Source organism: Dermochelys coriacea, chromosome 1 (assembly GCF_009764565.3).
Source record: "Dermochelys coriacea isolate rDerCor1 chromosome 1, rDerCor1.pri.v4, whole genome shotgun sequence".
In the NCBI taxonomy this organism is placed as follows: Eukaryota; Metazoa; Chordata; order Testudines; family Dermochelyidae; genus Dermochelys; species Dermochelys coriacea.
The window spans coordinates 282,124,922-282,146,097 of record NC_050068.2 but is presented as its reverse complement, the minus strand read 5'-3'; the positions used below and the strand labels follow the sequence as shown (position 1 = coordinate 282,146,097).

The 21,176-nt window shown below is 40.5% G+C and overlaps 1 protein-coding gene across 1 annotated transcript in view; it reads left to right on the top strand.

Annotated features, from left to right (window-relative positions):
- Positions 1-418: 418 nt before the first annotated feature.
- The window catches only part of NAV3 (neuron navigator 3), a 355,811-nt gene continuing 335,053 nt past the window's right edge, over positions 419-21,176 (top strand). Inside the window, 1 exon segment of the mRNA XM_043492958.1 lies at positions 419-1,261. Coding sequence (XP_043348893.1) covers positions 1,019-1,261 — 243 coding nt within the window. The 5' untranslated portion in view covers positions 419-1,018.

Here is a 21,176-nt window from a genome sequence, read left to right as displayed (position 1 = left end):
TGTATAGTCCACTGTGACTGATTTTGTAGCTTGTTCTGGCTGGCATTCCGAAGTGTCAAGGATTTGATATTGCCAGATAGAGTATTTTTACAAATAATGGACTGAGAGTAGACATGGATTTTATGGAGATTTAAACATTTTTAGAATGGGAAGTGTTAACTGAATAGATGATGTAAGCAAAAAAACCCCTGAAATATTATGTTGACTAGATCTTGTAACAATGCTTGTGATGTTCCTATATCCTGCCCTTTGTTTTTATATGGATTTTTCACAGCAGAGGCAGACGTTACCCATGCTATGATTCAGCGTCTGTTGCTAGCCACGCTCTTGCATGATTTTAACCTGATTTCACGGGATGAACAGGGAATGAAACAACGTAGCTCATTGCTGTCAGCGATGAAAAATAGGCAGGAATCAGACAAACAGCTTCATCTCAGAGATTGTTTCCGGGCTAAAAACTCTCCCAACAGCTGTTTGCTTTGGCTGCCACTCAGGTTCAATTTTTTTTCAAGTTTTTGTTTTTTTTTTAAGATGTGGGCTGGTTATTTATATAGTCAGGAAGAGGTCTGTGTTTCCAGTGTTGTGGTCTCAGTGCTGTTTTGACAGTTGGAGTACAAGGAGATTTCTTCTTTTTCTGCCCCCCTCCTCTCTTACCCCCCCCCCGATATCCGTTCACTTAATGCACAGAATGGGAATGCTGTAGAGAGAAGAAAAAGCAAATTTATGAGGTTTTTAATCCCAGACAGGCAGCTTTGTGTCAGTTACCTTCAAGAAAAGTTCACGCCCCAAAGGAGTGTTTAGTCTTACACAGCCACTGACTAAGCTGTGTGTGTGTGTGTGTGAGAGAGAGAGAGAGAGAGATGAAGGAAAGTTTTTTGCCTTTTCTTGAAAGTTGTAGTATTGTTTTAAAGATGACTTTTGTTTAAAGTATTTGTTCTGGAATTACTGAAACTGGAGTCAACCAGACTGAGGTCAGAAGCATTTTCTTTGGCAGAAAGAAGATACTTTTATAGAAGCCATGCCTGTACTTGGGGTTGCCTCAAAGCTAAGACAACCAGCTGTAGGGTCAAAGCCTGTTCATACTGCCCTTCCGATACCAAATCTTGGCACGACTGGGTCACAGCAGTATTCATCGAAGTCTTTGGAGCTTACTGGGGCAGAGAGCTCAATGCTTTCTTGTCAGCTTACATTAAAGTCAACCTGTGACTTTGGAGAGAAGAAAACTCTTCAAGGAAAAACCAAGGAGACAGAGGATAGTAAGGTTAGTTCTGAACTTTACCTGCATATTGAACTCTTAAAATGTTGGTTTACTTATGCAAAGTCTGATATCTGTCTTTAGCAAATAGCATGGTGGATGTGGAGTGCATGTGTAAAATAGGAACTAGTTATGTAAATAATTTTCTATAGCCAGTATACTAACACACATTGTAACTGTGTTTAGCTCATTGTTGGAGTTTGAATATATGTTTTCTTAAAATGTACATTTTATGATATCTAATGGATTGATCCTTCATGACAAGCTTCTGGTGAGGGTGAGTCATATCGCACAGTGATAAAAATCATGCTGAGACTCAGATAAGTAGAACTATCACATGACAGGGCTTAAGAAAATATTGAAACTTGGCAGCTTCATGTTATATTGCAATGTTAAAAAGGGCTCCCACACCCACACTTACTCCCCAAGGGAGGTGCCTTTAAAATAAAAACAATCCATTGATTGTTCTGTCCAATTTTCAAAAGATCTGGCTAGACTTGCTGCAGAAACTTTGATCCAGAAAAACAGATCCTTAATGAAAAGTTACCTGTCTTATTCACTTCTTTAAAATAGCCTTATCTTGTCTGCGCCCCTTCCAGAGATCTTTAACCTGCTCTGATTTCATTGTGATGTAAAGCAAAATGAAACATGTTGGTCTGGGGGCAGATGCCATGATTTTAAGACTTTTAAGATGTTTGTCTTTAGTCATTCCTAATCTCATTGCAGTAGTTTAAATATATATTATGTTTTGGGGACAGCAATACCGTTAAATCCGTTCTTGTCAGTAGTGTACAGTTTTGTGGATCCTTCACCTACCACAGGGGTGGCCAGCCTGTGGCTCCAGAGTCACATGCGGCTCTTCAGAAGTTAATATGCAGCTCCTTGTATAGGCACCAACTCAGGGGGCTAGAGATAGAGGCGCCAACTTTCCAATGTGCTGGGGGGTGCTCGCTGCTCAACCCCTGGCTCTGCCACAGGCCCTGCCCCCCCTCCACCCCTCCTCTGAGCCCGCGGTGCCCTCTTTCTCCCCCCCCCAGCCTCCTGCACACTATGAAACAGCTGATCGGGAGGTGTGGGGAGGGAGGGGGAGGTGCTGATTGGCAGGGCTGCCCGTGGATGGGAGGTGCTGGGAGCCGGGGGGGGGGTGGACGGAGCTGATGCAGGGCTGCTGACATATTACTATGGCTCTTTGGCAATGTACATGGGTAAATTCTGGCTCCTTAGGCTCCGGTTGGCCACCTCTAACTTACCATGTTCCAGGGATTAACATGTAATGTAGCAGTGTTTGCATGCTTACTTTCCCTCTCTTTATCAGTACCGCTGATTCCTGAACACTGATTACCTCACTGTTATTAAACCGATTTCTATAATGGCTTCGTTTTTATTTTAAGGAAACTTGCACATCATAACTATTGCAGTGGTAGCAGACACATAGTGTATGTACTTTGTGTTAGTTTGAGAGTGCTGTGCCTTGAGAAGTCCAGGTTTTGTGTCTAAAGCAAAGGACTGGGAATCTGAAGATTTCAATTCTGTTCCCAGCTCTGCCACAGACTTCCTGTGGGATCTTGGGCATTTCCCTAATTTCTCTGTGCTTTCAGTTTCTAACTGTCATAGGGTTCTCTGAAGCACCCAGCATTGCCCCTCACACAAGAGGGTAGTTGCTTTATAGAAAAACTCTATAGAAATTCAGAGAATTATTATTTCCAACTGTTGGGGAACAGAAACAGCTTCATTTTTCATCAAATGATTGCAATGTGAAGATTACATTAAAGCCTTCTGACACACTAAAATGGTGATATGCTTTAAAATGTATAGCTTCCTGCTTAGTAGTTTTAGATGTTTTCTTTAATGTTGTGCTTTCATGGGTACCATGGGGGTAGTGTATCAGTTCTGCAGGTTATTTTCAGAAAATAGCATGCAAATAGCATGCAAATTAAAATAGCCACTTAGTTGTTATAGTTAATGTCAACAAATGTTTTGGAAGGGATATAAAACCTCATGCTTCTGGGTTTAAACCAATCACTGAGGGGTTAGGACGAGAGCCTCATAGAGGCAGATTATCTCATGTCTGCCTGCTATGGAGTCCTTGCCTCTCCCTCTGAAGCATCTGGTGCTGAGCACTATTGGAGCCATACTAGACTAGATGGATGATGGGTTTGATCCAGTATATGAATTCTTATGTTTCTAGGCTCAAATTTTCAAAAGAGCTCAGCACAAATAGTTCCCGGAGTTCTCAGTGAGAGCTGCTTGGTGTTGAGCCTTTTGAACATCTGGCCCTTAAAGGCTAAGACCAATATGGTTACACTGAGTCTAAAGTTAGGTTCCAAAATCCTTAATTGGGCACCTAAATAAAACTAGCTGGATGCTCCAAAGTGCTGAGCACTCAAATTTCTCACTGACTTCTGCAGTTTTTTTATAGTGCCTGAAGCCCCTGCTGAAATCAGGGGACACTAGAGAGAAAAGCTGTTGAAGTCAGTGGGAAATATGAGCGATCAGCACAATTGAAAATCAGACCAGTTTCATTTAGATGCCTAAATAAGGATTTTTAGAATCTAACATTACACACCCCAGTTTGAAAATTTGGCCCACGTTTGTTTTATTCTATACCTTCTGGTTTATTTGTAAGCTTTCTAGTTTTCTGTTTAAACTTATAAACACCAATAAAATAGTCCCAATACTCCTCCCCCTCCAAAAAAAAAACAGAAAAAGAAAACATTGCTTATTCATTGAGCACTGGAAAAACACCAGAAATGGTTAACTGTAGCTAAGGATTATCTACAAGGACCAGTAATACAGACTATAGGGGTGTGATTTCTAAAGCGCACTCACATGTTGCGCATTAATTGGTCCATGTAGACCCTGCTGGTTTGCACTAAAGGTTATCTAGTGTGCTTTAACATAGTGCTTCTTGAAACAGTGCTATATTAAAGCACATTGGGGAAAATTACAGAGAAATTGCTCATTATAATATAGTGAGTATATATAATATATATAATATAGTGAGTAATGTATACAATATACATCACTCCTAACAGTATATACAAAGAGAGAACCCTGAAAACCCATGAGTTTTGGACATCTATATTAAAACTCAAAAATTGCTAAAAAATATAAACCCTGAAAAAATGAAATTAATAAACCCTGAAAACAGAAGTCCTATATATTTCCCATTCACATTTTAAATCAGTCCTGGGAGGTCACTTTGTCAAAATATTTTGGGGCACAGGTAGATGGTTGTGTTTAGTAAAACTACCTTTAGGTTCTCATTGTTAATAAACACCAACATTCCAGCCTTAAAATTATTGAATGATGTTTTCTCACATCACTGAGTGGGAGATCCACTCCTCCCTGCCTCCCACTCTTCCCTTGGTTACCTTCAGTCACATTAGCTAAAATGTGCAGCTAAGCACATGTTTTCATTGAGTTATTGGGGTTAATGTCCCTTCAGGTTTGCTTTGGGCAGATGTAAATTCCACATTACTGATGGCACTGTCCCAAAGTTGACCACTTTCGAGTGCTGTTCTCAATAGTACTTGGGTTGATTTTCTTGGTTAGCAAACATATTAATCAAACATATGATATTCCTACATGGCTCTGTGGTATACAGTGCTGTACTTTAAGAATGTTTCCATTATAACAGTGATCAGATAAAAGGTCTTTTACTTAAAGTGTAATGAATACCTAGTCAAAGTTTCCAAATGAGAGAGAAATCTGCTTATACAGTATACAGTTGGTGTGCTTATGGTATATAATTGGATATGTGGCAACTGATTTTTGAGGGAAAAAATGTTGAATGTATATCTGTAAAAGACAATGGAATATATGAATTAATCATCTGGTTAACATTTGTCCTTGGCTGCTGTATTCTAGATTCAACATTGCTTTTTAGGGCATTACAAATGCAACAATGGTGATCACTAACCTCTCTTGTCATGTCTGGAAGACGCTCCGATTGACATATATAATCTCCATTGTATATTCAGTCGCTATAAGTGCTAAGATTTCCAAGATAAATCAGGATTTACACATGTTAACACAGTAGGTCACTCTGCCATCCAGCTGTTTCCTCCATGACCTTCATGTACACTTCACCCGATTGTTAGAGACTTTTGACACTGCTGTTGGCTTTCTCACATTATTACATTGCCAGGGCTGGCTATGAATACTGCTGCAGAAATTAATTCAGTGCTCCCTGTATGCTCCACTTTCCTCACTTGGTTCTGCTGTCCTTGCACGTGTTGGACAGTTTTGTGGACATGATATAGTTTGTTTCCAGCTATAGTAAGGTCAGTCTGCACAAGAAAGAGTATTTCCCTTTTTTTTTTTTTTTAAAGAAAAGTATTGGATGGAAAAAGTGTTTGAAGATATGCTGTTTCGTTTTTGGTTGGGTGGGGAAATAATTAAACCTAGGAAACTCTTTGCAACAAGTAGTTTATTCATTTGTTCATTATTTGTTCATTATTTGAAACTGTTTGGCACATAGTTTATGCAGACATGTTTCAGGTCCAAGACCGCTCTTGAATTATTACATGCGACTTGCATCAGTTATGCTCATAATGCCATATGTTCTTTGTTCTGTATTATTAGTTACCTAAGTCACATGGTGTTATAGCGGCTTCCTGACTGGCTGACTCCCAAGCCATTTTAGGAGCTTTTAGGTTGATCATGTGAACACTTATGGAGTGAATACTCACACCAAATATTTGTACAAATGTATTCACAACACTCTTTCCCTGGAAATCTTACAGTTTATACCTATGTATGTGCCTAGAAAGGGAATGCAGTTGTTGGAGCGAATTCAGAAGGTGCAATCCTGGCCCCACTGAAAGTCAGTGGAGGAAATGATTTAACCCCTGGTTATCATTAAAACCAATGTCCGTAAATACCTTTTTATATTATTTGTCCAACTTTGGATATCAGTAGTTCATGTTCCAGAGATATCATTTTCTCATTGCTTGTTGAAAACCATGAGATCAGAATAATCCAAATTGCTTTGGAATAGTTTGTAATACTGTCTCTTATTGTAGAGAACGCCATCAATCCGTAATAGGACTGAAAAGAAAGTGTCGAGTGAGACGGTAGGTAGATAAATAAATTAAGCAGAGGCTGGACACTAAAGAAATGTAGGCAGAATTTCTTTATTCAAAGTTTACATTTTGCAAAAACTACTTTTCAGATTCACCAAAATTATACTTCTCTGCACCATGCTGGCCGCCTACATACCAGAGGTGATTCAATCCAAAAGAGGGTAGGGTGGTATGGCTAATGTCCTCCCCCTTAGGTGTTTTGTGTGGATGAACAAACACTCATGTGAGGCCCACACCAGCAGATAATGCTGACAGAATGCTTTGACTCAGTACATCCCCGAGCCACGTCCTCTTCTAGCCAGTGTTTTACCACTTTTTGACCTCGGCCAGTCTCTATAGTAGTCTGTGTTCTGCTCCCCTGACCTTACCCCTGTGTCAAAACTTTCTGTTTCAGGGGCTCTACACCTTGGCTTATGCTGGCAGAAACTGGCAACATCTCAAGTTGACTCTGCCCCATTCATTTTTGGTACCTCTCCTAGAGTTTGCGACTTGATTGATAAGATTTTATCCTTCAGACCTCAGTTAATTTATTCTTGTTATCCTATAAATCTCATATTAGTATGTCATTGCTCCTCCTGTTCAGAAACAGTTGATTGTTTCTAAACAAGTTCTGACTATTCTAAAGTTGGTCCAATTCCTGCAAACCTAAAACCTCCCTATGTATAGCAACCTTCAGACCTATATTGAGATTCCTGTAACATAGTATTTACTGACCTTTAAGAGAGGTTACAGGCTAAAAGTTTCCCAGCCCCTTTTCAGTATTGAACAAAATAATTCTTTGTTGCTGTCAAAGGAACTCTGAGAATTGTAGAATACTGCAAGGCTTACTGAGAAGAAATGCCAGAAAATATATCAGCCTTTCCCGACTGAGTGGGGCTCTAACAGGTGAAATGGGGAATCATTCAGCCCAGGGGTGTGTGTGGAAAAGATCTGTAAAGAGGCAGTATAGAGAAGAAGAGGTAATTTAGTCTTTGACAGGGACCGCAGCTCACAGAGGAGAATGCAGCATTAGGTACCAGGAAAGTTCAGGAGGATGCAGTTAAATATTGAACTGAACTGAGCTGAAATGAAATATTTCAATTCAGTTCCACAAACTGAAACAATGTTTTGATTCAGGAATGTCAAAACATTTTGTTTCAATCTAAAATTTCTAAATCAAAAGTTTGGTTTTTTAATGAAAAGTTGAAATTTTCTATCAGGGAGAAAAGTCACTTCCTGACCAGCTCTGAGTATTAGCCCTGTGTCAACAAAGCCAAAGGCTGTAACCCAGGGAAGGACAAAGATGTGTTGTTTTGTAATTGAAGTTTAACACTTGTCAGTGGGTACAAGTTCCAGAAAGTAAATTGAGGCATGGTCAACCTCTGTGACAGAAAGGTAAGAATCCATTACTTTTCCTAGTCTGGTCATGAATAGAAAGCCAGTAATATATCTGACCAAATGACTCTTGAGGTCTAGTTTAACTTACATCCTAGAACCATACCTAAATCCTGGTTTGAGGTCTTCCAATGTACTTTAGCCTACTATTCCACTGTGATGTTGGAACCAACAGGAAAGGAAGCTGCTCTTTTTTTCTGATTGCTTGTCCGGAGCTTGTCCATGACATAGTAAGTCCCGCCTCTCCCCAGACACCAGACTCGAGGCAAAATTCTGCTCTGCTAATGTAAACAGAGCTTAACTCCAATATTCTGCTCTCCGTCTATGGGAGGCGTGCCTGTTAATATCAAAAAGTTCCGTGAATGTAGGAAGAAGGGAATATGTTTCCCATAATTCACATTTGGCTTTCTCTCTCTCTCTCAAAGCCATTTCCCCACTTACTCTCCTTTTATCAGTGAAGCACCAGATCTGGATGGCTAAGAGTATCTTTTTTTATCTTTTTTTTTAATTTTTTTTTATTTTAAACTGGTCTTGCAAAGTAGGGAACACTATCACAGCTCTCAGTTAGCATGCTTACTAACCCTACCTGATTTCACGCACAGATACTTAGTCAAGTTGTTACTTCAGTGCTGAATTCCATCTCCTCCTTGGTTTGGCTACTTCCTGCTGACAGTAAGTTTCATCCACCATGGCTGAGGATATGGAGCTGGGTCATGGAGTTGTACACTGTTGAAAGGTATAAGTAAAGGAGCTCCAGGAGATAAGGGCAAGGAGCCACTGAGGGCATGGGAAGAGAAGTGGAGAAAATGATCCGGAAGTTAAGATGCACAAACCTATGGAACCATAACAATATACAGTCCCAAAACAACCTTCCTCACCCAATTGGTGCCCCCTACCTGCAGCTGAATTCTTAAGCGGAGGAAGTGGCCTCCTCAACCACTGCACCCTCAGGGGGGGAATGGCAGGCCCATTTTCTCTTCCTGCACCATTGGAGGATTTATTTGCCACTTTCTTGCGATAAGGTGACATAGGGGTTTTCTCCTCATTCTGTCCAGTTGAGGGGTGTGTGTCTGAGGGCTCTCTCCACTATCCCCATGTTACTTTAGTGGTAATCTGTACCATCTATGTCTCCCATCTGTCTGTCCCAATACACCTACCCCTGTGAATCATCTATCCCTATTTCTTGCAACCTCTTTCCCTACATCTGTTGGTATCCCCTTCCTCTATCCTTTTCTGAGTCCTTTTTCCTCACATATTGATCTCTTCTAAGAGCCCACATTATGTCCCTGGATTCCCTCTGATTTCATGTCTCTTTTCTTCCCATGTTTTGGATGACTTGCACCCACTATCTCTGGGTCCTCTTCTCCCAAGTGCATCTCCTTTTCAGTCCTGAGATAGTGACCCTGGGAGAGTAGGAATGGGCTCCCTTCCCTATATCTTCCCAATCGTGCCTCTGTCCTCACTCTCGCATTAAGGGTGTCTGAGGATCTGCTATTTGGTATGGGGTGGGAGGAGGAGGCAGCTGTGGTCTGTTCTTCTGGCTGCCTTCTCTGCTGCTTATTTAGCTTCCAGCAGAAAGGCCAAGGATAGAAAAAGGGCAGTGGAGGCAGCCAGGAACCTCCTGCCTGCTCCCCACAGTGGCCGCTAGTGATGGGAAGCCAACATTGTTTTTAAATTGCTGAATTAGCTGCCAAAAACTTCAGCCAGCACTGCAGACACCTGGGACTGCATGTATTTAAAATGCAGGGCAGCCTTAGCCAAACTGGGACAATTGGCAGGTACTCAGGATGTCAATTATTTTTAGTTTTTTGTCTTTCTTTGTATTCTTTGTATTCTTTCTCAAACAGATAGCATTCCTTGGTGGCATCTTTAATATGCTATCCATATCGAGCACCATCAGCATATACTATATTGTCATTGATTTAAGAGCATTCTACTGTATGTGCTTAAAAGCTGCTTTACTCTTAAACATTTCTCTCATCATCATCTTTACCAACCACATTTCAGTCTAATTGAGATAAATGTACAGTAATCCAGCTAGGTAATTCTCCAAACCTATATGTTTATGAGTAAGATACATTTCCAAATACATGTGTGTGGTCAAAAGCTGCTCTTTCTGTGGTTTGGGTTTCATTTGTAATGGTGAATAAGGCTGGGAGGATACTTACCAGTCTGAGCTACAAGCCTCTGCCTGTTTAGTGTTTCTTGGTTTATTTAATTATATTTTATTTTCTGAGCAAATGAGAAAACAGAATATAGATCAAGTGGGTTGTATGGTGAAAACTGGTACTAAACTTCAACGGAAAACAGTTGTTATATATTTGTTTTACATTTGTGCCGAGAGGCCCCAACAAAGATTAGGCCTCATTGTGATAGGTGCTGCACATACCCATAGTTAAAGACAATCCCTGCTCCACAGACCTTACAACATAAATAGATAAGACAGACAAACGGTGGGAGACAGTAAAACATATTATCCCCAATTTATAGATTGGGGATCAAGGCAGAAAGACTCAGTAATTTGCCTTCAGTCACACTGGGATTTTGTGGAAGAACCAGGAATTAAACCCAGATATCCTGAGTTCCAGTTTACCACCATAACCACAAGACCATCCTTCATCTTCTGTGTATTAAAAAAATAAAATAAAAAAAAATCAATTTTGAATGAAATGTCCCTGTAGTGGGTTATTTTTCCTTTTTAGTTTTTATGGAATGTTCTTACTCCTCATTCCAGACAAAGTCAATGATAGTTGAAGGTCCTGAGCGTTGCTCAGGATGAGCCTCGGAGTTAATATACGATTTAAGTTTTTCTGTAGGAGCAAGTAGACACTCTATTTTGGTTTTGATTTACCTGATTAACATACATTGTGCCATATGCCTTTAGGAATACAGGATGTCTTGTGTTCCTTATAGTGTAGAGAAAGTATGCTCCAAAATCATGTTTATTGCTAGGCTCACCACTTATTAAAATGTGATGTGGGAAGAATAAATAGTCACAGAATAAAAGCAGGCCTCTTTCAGGAAAGGTTTTAATTTTTGATCATGATTCCAGCCCATGAATATTCTCCAGTTTCTTTTTGGCAGAAATGCTTGCACTTGATAGACAATAATGGCATCAATTACAAATGTGAATTGCTTGTTTTCTTAAAGCAAGAGTTAATTTCTGGTCTAAGTTTGCTGTCTGCTTTTTCTAATTTAGTAAGATCTTGAGTTAATTTTGTAGTTTTTCCTTGTACTTACAAATAGTGCACATGGAGAGTAGTTAATTTTAATGCAGCTCTGTTTCACTTTGACCTGATTCACAGGATGAAGTTTGGAGACAGCCCATGATTTAACAATAGCCTTTTGACAGCAAGGGTGTTTGGGAATTAAGCTGGAGAGGGGGGAGAACATCTATCTACTCTCAAATTTATTAGTGGAATAGTTTGTACAAATCTTCAGTTGCTCATGATGTTTTTAATGTCACCACCCTTTCTTTTTTTGTTTTTATTGGAAGGAGAAAATTGGCTGAAAGATAGCATAACTTATTTAAAATTCAGTAAAGGAATGCACAGTGTTTTGTCTGGTAAATGCAAGTAGATAATTCCCTTGTGTAAAGTGTGCAGCTTTCTGATGGCTCTTATGTATGCACTGTGTAAACTAAGTTGAGAGGACTTGGAAAATAAGCAAATCAAATCAAAGGGAAGCATAATCCTAAAGTGGCTAGGGCAGGATTGGAGTATATCTGGGTATATAAACTGAGAAGGTGCCAGCCACTAAACATGTCTGCAACTCCTTCTGAGTAAAACATGAGCAAAGAGAGCCAAGTTCTATATTAGGATTGTGCTAACCCACTTTCAGTGTGACATTTGTTCTGCCTTATCTGTCTAGCCGTTTTTACTTATGAGACTCTTCTCTGCTGCTTTGCCACCACTGTGAGCCTATCACTATGGAATATGTTCTCATTCAGAATATCTGCTTTTCACCACTTGGTCAAAATAATTATTCAGGTGACACTGTCCAATTAACACAGCTGCCATTCATTTGAAAATCCAGAGCCAGCGGACATGTTGGGGTGTCTCTTGCATTTCCCTTTTCAATGTATTGTTCTGCAAACCTTCACTCTAAATGTCTAACACCTGGCTTTGCATCTTGATAGTACTGTGCTAGACTGCAAAGGATTTGGCTGTGGATGCTTCCTGTTGTGCATCGGGATTTGATTTACAGGACAGCTGTAAAACCACCAAAGCTGAGTAATCAGAATGGTCATGCGCAGAAAGATGACTCCCTAGTGAGTGTTGGAAAACAGTAGAACACTTTAATTAAGCAGGAAAAGGCTGCATGGCTTATACATGATTTAGGATGAGTAAGACATAAGTCAAGGTGCAGGACTTTTACTCATCACTAACTACAACAATGGAATTTCCTGGCAACACATCTATGCAGTAAACAGGGCTTCATTTTTTGTAAATTGTCTCTGAAACAGAAAGGAAGAGAGAACCAAAGGGACTGTGTAATTTATAAATAGCAATGGTTATGTTAAAGGAAACCTCTAGTGAATAAATACAATGGTTTAGAGAGCTAAATAAATAGTTATAAACAGGAATATATGTTGAAAATAAATGTGCAAAACTGTTTTAGAAATATCTGTCACTGTTTTAGTGTCTCCAGTCACTGAATGGGACTGCTGCCTTGCTCAGTGCTGGCCAGCACTCTTAGTCAGAGACCCATTGTGCTGGAAGAGAGAACTGAAGGAATATTAGGGAGCAGTAGAAATCTGGAAGCTTCAATGCTGAGTTCTATTTATTTTAAAAATATGTTTATATCCCGGTTAACAGGGACATGGCGTGGCCCAGTGAATAGGGCATGGCCTGGGAGCCAAGACACCTATCTTCTCTTCTAGGCTCTGCCAGTGACTTACTGTGTAAATTACTTCACTTTCCTGTGCCTCAGTTTCCTCATGTGAAAATTGGGAATCATGTTACTTGTCTATATTTGCAGGGGGAAAGGACTCTTCAAGGGCTAAATACCATTATCATTCATTGTTTTAATAGTAATTAAACCAGATTACCTACTTTTGAAAATAGTTATTGAATTTATGGTAAAACAACTTTGAAGGACCCTTTGATTTTAAATGGTGAAGTAGATTGTTTCAGACCTATTTCATGTCATCAGACTCAAATTGGCAATTTTCTGTTGGTTTTTAATTTTTTTTATTATTTCACTTAAGTCACTTTAACAACCTGCTTATTGGTTTATCCTTGTTTGTAATTAGGCAAACTGAGAAAATGTACATAATAATGCCATTTTCCCGCAAAAAATATTATTCTGATTTAGTGACAAAAGTGGTGGGGTTTTAGCATAGTGGTTGCTTCCCATCAGTTGTGTGTGCTAGAATCCCATCAGTACAGTATTTTACAAGCTAGATTTTAGATTTGCACAGTATTATAGCTAGTTTTGAAGGGGTGTAAATGAGTCCTTCCATGGGGACTTCATCTTGATGTGGTGGGAAGGCTTGGGCGTTCTAATAACGCCCTGAGAGCTATGCTGGTAGGATGTTTAACTCCTGGTAAGGCCAATCAGCACGGACAGGTCAAAGGGTAGGGACCAGACAAAAAGCAGTCCACCTGGTAACTGGCTGATAACAGATGCTGAGTGGGATTCAAGTAACTTGAAAAACCTCATGAAGTCCAGTGGTTTCAGGTGGTTGAGCACCCAGGGAGAGTAGTGGGACCTCCCGATGGAGGAAACGTTATCAAAAGGCAGAAGGGTTAAATCACAGATTTAACCAGTGGCAGCCACAAAGTGGAGGGAAAGCAATGGAAAATCACCCACTGTACTTTTTCCTACAAGAACTTTCATGGAAGAACAAGAGAAAAGCGATAATTCATGTGTGGTGCTGGATGGTAAGACCCTCAAGTCAGAAGGCCTGACAAAGTAAACAGGGGAGGAGGTTCTGGCCATTAAGAGTACCATTTTCAGTTGTTATGGTGCTGTACCCAATCCTGCTGGAAGTACAGCACTTGATGCTTGCAGCAAGGTAAAGAGTGAACTTTCTTCTCCAAATTTCCAGAATTGGAGCATAAAATGTGAGGAGTATGTATGAAGGGAAGCTCACTGTGACCATATGAAATATATGTATGTGGAATTCCAGAGCTGTGATGGAATGGTAGGGGCCCTTTCATGAGGACGAATAGGTACACAGTGAACTATTCAGGATCTGAGAAAATTGGATCACATTTATCTTATCCTAGGAGACATCCAAGTGTCTTCTTGGATATAACCCAATCAGTGATAGAATCAGTACAATTCACTTATGACCAAAGCCACGCAACATGTCAACCATACAGATGTATGATTCTACAACAGCTGCTGAAGCCACTCCAATTAATGAGTTCTATGAGCAGCTTGAAGAGACACTTGTTAAATCACCAAGAAAAGATATCTCCCTTGTAATTTGGGACCTGAATGCGAAAGTTGAAAGTGTATGGCCTCATAAAGAAGTAATAGGAAATAATGATATAGCAATGCTGGAGATTGAACACCCAATGGCTGAAGACTTTCCCAAGTGCAGAATGCAAGTCAGATTATCAACCACTAGCCTCAAACATAAAATTAAAACTTAAACTTAAACTTAAAAACTTAAAAGATAAGATATTTGTCAGGACCACTGCACTTGAATCTGATCAGAATCAACTAAAACTGCATTACTTCTGTCCAGAATGGGTTTGAGGCATTGTCACTGGTGAAAGAGGAGAACAACTTGAATGAACTATCAAGTTTGAAGCTGCCAAAGTACACATTCCAAAAAGTCAGCATAGTACCACACCATGGCCAACTGAGAAGGTGTTTGAGCTGGCAGAACAATGAAATAGTGTGGAAAAAGAATGGCTGAAGAATGTAGAAGAAAATACAAGGTACTGAACAGAGATCCAAAGGTGGATTAGACAAGATAAAAGTGAACACCATACAGGCAAAATGTACAGAACTTGAGAACCACAAAGAATAATACAAAATGCCTGTTCAGATTGGTTAGACTTCTTACCAAAAAGTTTTACCCATAATCTAACACAGTAAAAGAACATGATAGGAGAATCCTCACTGAACGTGATGATATCAAACACCAGAGGAAAGGTCACTGTGCCAAACTATATGCCTCATTAGAGCCATTCACAGGATGACAGAAAGGAGAGTGCAGAGATGAACCATCAATCCTGTAAGGGGAAATGTTGTGTGCTATTATGAAAACTGTGCTTGGGAAAGCACAAAGAGTAGATAATGTACCAGCAGAACAACTAGGGGTGTCACCTACTACTTCACACTTAGACCCATGTGGGGTATCATCAAACAACTACAACTCATACTCAATAGGGACCTCATCATGAAAAATATTGCCTGAACCTCCACTCTGGTCTTCAAAGAACCCCCCAAGCTCATCAGAAGCAAGCTCCCCATAGACCAAGAGACACCAACTCAAAGTGGCACCAGACACTGCCAGAACAACAGATGCAAAACCTGCAGATATATCTCTATTGCTACAGTGATGAACAGCCCCCACTACACACCTTTCAGGATCCATGGATCCTACACATGCCTATCCAACTTGTCGAATACCTCATCCCATATACTAGTAACAACTATGGGCTTGTCTACACTGGCACTTTTTAGTGCTACAACTTTCTTGCTCGGGGTGAACCGCCTGAGCACTTCAAGTTTCAGTGCTGTAAAGTGCCACTGTAGACAGTGCACAAGCAAGGTATAAGTACAGGAAAAGATGGGAGTTGCCTTACCAAGTGTGAGGTCTGATGTCACACTTGGTAAGGCAACTCCCATCTTTTCATGTATTTATACCTGCTCCTGTATTTTCCATTCCATGCATCTGATGAAGTGGGTTCTAGCCCACGAAAGCTTATGCCCAAATAAATTTGTTAGACTCCTTGTTGTTTCTACCTTGAATGGTCCCTTAGAATATGTGCTAACTACTTTATGCTAAACAATATGTTCCACCTTTTATTTAGCTGGGACACATACTTTCCCAGACCTGAAGAAGAGCTCTGTGTGGCTCCAAAGCTTGTCACTCACTAACAAAAGTTGGTCCGCCATCTCTCTAATATCCTGGGACTGACTCACTGCAAACTCACTGCATACAACTTTGGAGGAGTAGGACACTATCATTAATGGAAAACTTGACTCTTTCTATCCAGAATATTATTAAAGATAATCCCATATAATTGGAGAGAACTCATACAATCTCATTGTGAAACCCTGATATAAATTCAAACACTGGAGGATCGGAGGTGATCACATTTTCAGACTGAAGGAACAGAGAAGGTATCCTGCACTTACAATTAATTGCCTCAGCATAGATGACACGAAAGAGCGTGCTCTCACTATTAGACCCTCTTCTTCTTCCAGAGTTCTGCTCCTTGCCAAACTATGGGTGCTACGGGTGGATGCAATAGTTTCAAAACCCATTCCCACTGCAAGAACTGAGAACAGACTTAAAATTTGGTCCAATGTGAGTATCTTTCTACTGATTGTGGATTATTAATAAAAAAAAAGATACTGGTCTTTCAGAAAGATGATTGGCTTCAGTTAGAGAAGCTACAATGTGCTGTAGATTTGAGTATCTGTCTTGATAGAACTTCCATTCGTACATCTATATCGTACATCATCTATGGCCAGCTTTTATATGGAAATTTTTTTAAAGTAGTATTGTATACCCCCCAACAGGCACTCTCTGATGCAAAAATAAGAGAAAATCAGAGTTAGGGCTCTGAATGCCCCCTCCATATACTCAGAATGACTATAGCTGAGCTCTTATAGAGGTATTACTCCTAGTTTTGATGCCACTTACTGTAGTGGTATAGGGATTGGGCACAAAACATTATCTCGAATGTTCTTTCTTTGTCCAGCTTTCCTGGAAGGACTAGATGTGGTGTTAATTAGGCTGCAACTTATATTCTTAAATATCTAGACGTACCCGGTAGATAAAATTGTACAGTGCAGGTAATTCCATATACATTTCCATATAGTTGCGGGGGCTCCCCATTTCCAATCTTGGTCCCATCCATCTCCCTGCTGGGACCCTGCCATCCCCCCTTGTATGACTGCCATAATAGTCATAGGAGGCCCCAACCCTCCTTTCTTCACTCCTTTAAGGGATTTCTTCTTTAAATGCTTTACCAATCAATTTTATCTGATCACTATCCATTCCATAGGAAGTGCCTGCATTGGACTTCTGCCACAAGCTTACATAATTTGCAAAGTTACGGCCTAACCCCATTTCCCTACCACACCAGGTCCCTAACTTGATGTGGGGAAGGCAAAAACCCCACCTTGCCTCAGCCAATCTGGCGGTGAGGGAAAATTCCTTCTCAGCACGTCAAGAAAAAGGGGTGTGTGACATTTTGTACCATGGGAGAAGCGTATTGTAACACCCATATTTTTCATTTTCATATAATTGTGATCCCACACATAAAACATGCTTTGTAAGGTATCAGGGGAAAAGTTATGATCTGCTGAAAGTTATTTCTCTATCCATATATGTGTATCATAATGCATATAAAGTTATGAGAATTGTGTTGTATGATGGTCACTAAAACATGCTGTAAACTGGGGAATCAGCCAAATATTAGCTCCCCAGAGACAACAGCAAGGAAAGTAACTAACACCCAGGAGGGGTGTCAAATAGCCCATCAAGAGCCATTGTCCAGTAAGGGAACTACAATGCAATGACTCACCTGCATGAGGCCCCACCAGGGGAATTGCTCAACCTTGCTTAAAGACTCAGCAATGCCCAGCAGACATGCCTGGACTTCTATTCTACAAGTACATGGACTGAGAGTATAAAACAGAGTGGACACATACTGGCCTTTCTCCTGCCACCACTTATGCTGCAACAAAGACACTGAGAAGAGGACAAGACTCTAACACAGGAGATTGGCCCAGGTTTAAGGAACAAGCCTGTATTTAAGGACTGCAATATCCAGTGGGGTGAGAAACTCCTTAATCTAGTTGTTGCCCAGTCTATTAGGGTTGAGAGTTTAGACTGTGTGCTAATATTTTATTTGGTTTTGGTAACCACTCTGACTTGTTATGCTTTGATTTATAATCACTTAATCTACCTTTATAGTAAATACATTTGTTTGTTTGTTCTACCTGAAGCAGTGCGTTTGGTTTGAAGTGTGTCAGACTCCCCTTGGGAGAACAAGCCTGGTACATATCAATTTCTTTGTTAAATTGACAAACTGATATAAGCTTGCAGCATCCAGGGGGAATAACTGGACACTGCAAGCCAGAGGTGCCTAGGGTTGTGTCTGGGACCGGAGATATTGGCTAGTGTCATTAGCTTTCAAGTAGCTGGGAGCAGCTTACATGCCAGAGGCTGTGCGTGAACAGCCCAGGAGTGGGGGCTCTCACAGCAGAGCAGGGTAAGGCTGGCTCCCAGAGTCAAGGATTGGAGTGGCCTGGCAGATAACACCAGAGGGGAACATCACAGGAGGCAACTAGTGTAATGTCCTCAGCAGATAATGATGAAACCTGGTATTTTAACCACTTCCATGGACAGAAGGAAGGGTGGGCTGTGCTAGGCTGGTCCAGGTTAAAGAGGGCTTCCCCAGAACCACCCTGGATATAAATACCCTCCCCTCCCTTCTTGTGAGCTAGGGAGGGGTGGGGTCAGGGTCCGTCCCCCCACCCACCAACATGCTCCAGCCGTACTGCTGCTTTCGTCTTTACCTGGAATAGGTAATCCTCTCGGGGAGGGGCCTTAAAGTGGGCAATGAAAGGAAACCCCCTTTCCTCGGAGCTTGCTGGACAAGCCCCATCCCTGCATTTAAAGGGGGCAACTCACTGTTGTTGTCTAGCCAAAGGGCTTAATAAGGGAAGGACAGATTTCAAATGAACACAAAAGCTTAATATGAATGCAGTTTTGTGCACTTTATTTTCTCCTAATGCTTTTATTTTCTGGGTTGCTTCCTCGTCCCTCCATTTTGAGTGCATCTTGCAGTTGCTGTAAAGATGTTCTGAGCTGTGTTACAGTGTGCCAAGCGTTGGCATGCCTCACCATATCTCAGAGCAGAAAACATGGATTGAAATGGAGACAACTAAAAGCATTAATAATGCAAAACATTGACTCAGTACATTGCTACAGCTCCTCTGGAGCCACTATGATACAGTGAGGTAATAAGCACGGTTTTGACACTTCGGCTCCATTATGCTGAACTGTGTCTACTGGAAGCATTATAAAGTTAATATGTCTCTAACACGCAGAGTATATTAAATATGTATGTAGGACAAGGTTTGTTTTATTATATATGTATGTGTTGGGGAGGGAAAGGGGCCATAAAAATAATTTCTTTTTTATGAGTGGGAAGATTTAGAAAAGAAATTTTCTTTTAATATTTATACTGGTAATATTTACACCTGCAGAGAGTTCCTTCCTGGTATAAGATAGCCCTGCAGCATCCTTACCTCAGTGATTTGGTCCTCTGGCTAAGCCATTAACAAAAAACTCCACCCCTTCTAGGGTATACAAGTCTAAAAAATAAACCAGTTTCAAACTGGGCCCGGCCCTTTTCTGTGGGTCTGGTCTTTTTTCAATAACTCAGACTTCTTGACACACTTCTGCCCACACGGCTTAGCTTCCCTTCCTTGGCTTCTTTTCATCTCTTCTCTCCCCCCTTTTCTTCCCCGCCCCTCGTGCCCCTTTGGGTTGCTTGCTGCTCCTTACAAAACAGCCACTTTTCGGCTTTCCTACGTGGAGTCTTTCCCTGCTTTGGCAAGCCACTTCCAACCCTACCTACCTAGAGTCTTTTCTCCCCTGCTGTTTCAGGGTCTCCTGCAGAAGGCTTCTGTTCTCTGCAGTTCTCTCTAGGTGTCTGCTGCAGTTGCCTCCCCCTTTTCCAGCACCCAGGCCTCTCCCTTATCTATCCTAGAAGCTTGGTTGACTTATGTGACCCATTTCCTGCAGGTGAGGAGGTGAGTTGGCTGTGTCACAGGGGGGCTGAGACCGTATCCCAAGCCAGCCACCCCGTGCCAATAGTCTTATAAAAATGACAAACAATACTTATCACTAAGTGCTGCTCCTTTTCCAAGCTCTTACAAAGACACACTAATTTTCACAATGACTCCAGTGATACGAGAAATAATACTAAGACGTTTTATAATTTGTTGCAGCAGACAGTTTTTATAACAAAACAACCAAATCAACTGGTGCAATTTTGGAAATAAATAAATGAATAAAATGCCTCCAGTCTTAGAGTTTGTCATGTTTCTACCCCATCTAATAAAACAGATTTATAAAATGATTGAGGACCCAGTTCAAAATAACAATAAACCCAAACAAAAACCAAACCTAGAAAGTATTTTTCTTCATTGCTTTTAACTTTTACTTCCAGACAGAAACAAAAGTGTGAAAATGTAAAAATTTGTGCTTGTGTTATTTCTGGCCCAGCCAAAAGCAGGAGGTACCAGAAATCTAATGAGACTCCCCTTTTATTATTAGATTTGAACCTCAGCTTTCTTCAACGCTAAGAATCCCAGATATGGTTTAAGAAACCACTGACATTTTTGAGTGTCTCTCTGGACTGAACTTCTGAAGCTTTTAAAAAATTCATCCAACATCTCTAGAAAGCCTTCCACAAAGAGGTTTTATAATGAAAGTTTGACAGAAACTGCCACAGCTGGTGCCACTCTTATGGAGAATCCATTTACTGAAGTGTGTGTGCATCAATTACCATGTGTGTAACTGAGTTTCAAATGATTGACGGGAAAGAAATGAAGGAGAAAGCTAATTAGCTTTGCATTGAGAAATGGGCCTGGAATAAATCCCTCAGCTTTGAGAAAGTTTTTGGGTACATATCTGAACTTTTTGTGATTCTGGCCCATCTGCACTTTGACATATGACTGGTAGTTTCTGATAATCAGCTAGTTCTTACTTGCTGCAGACATCTCATCCTTGTATGTGAAAGGGATTGGCTCAAAAGGAGAATAGATTCCTGTATACATTCTCGATGTTAAACAGAAAATGAGATGTTGTACGCAAGCCTGGAAAAGGAAACAAAAAGACTTTACTCTCTGACATGCTCGCTCCCTCCCCGACCCTTCAGTTAAATTTGTTTATTGTACACTATACTCTCTGCAGAAAGCTGAAAGGAGTGAAGTACTGTAGATTATAGGGTTTTTTTACATATGTTGAATATTTAGATTCTGTGTTGCTTTCTGTTTGACTTTTTATTGTGACTGGTATGTTGACGTCCTTGGAATTTCAAAACAGTATAGATGACAGTTTCCTAATTCAAGAAGTGTTGTAGCAAACAGAGGGGAATTCTATATTAGACCTTGTCCTAATAGATAAAGAGGAACTGATCACAAAAGTAAAAGTTAATGGTGACTTCGGTACAAGTGATCATGACTTGATGATCACATTTATCATGTGCTAGCAGAGTAAAGTCCAGACCAGTTATATGGTGCTTTAA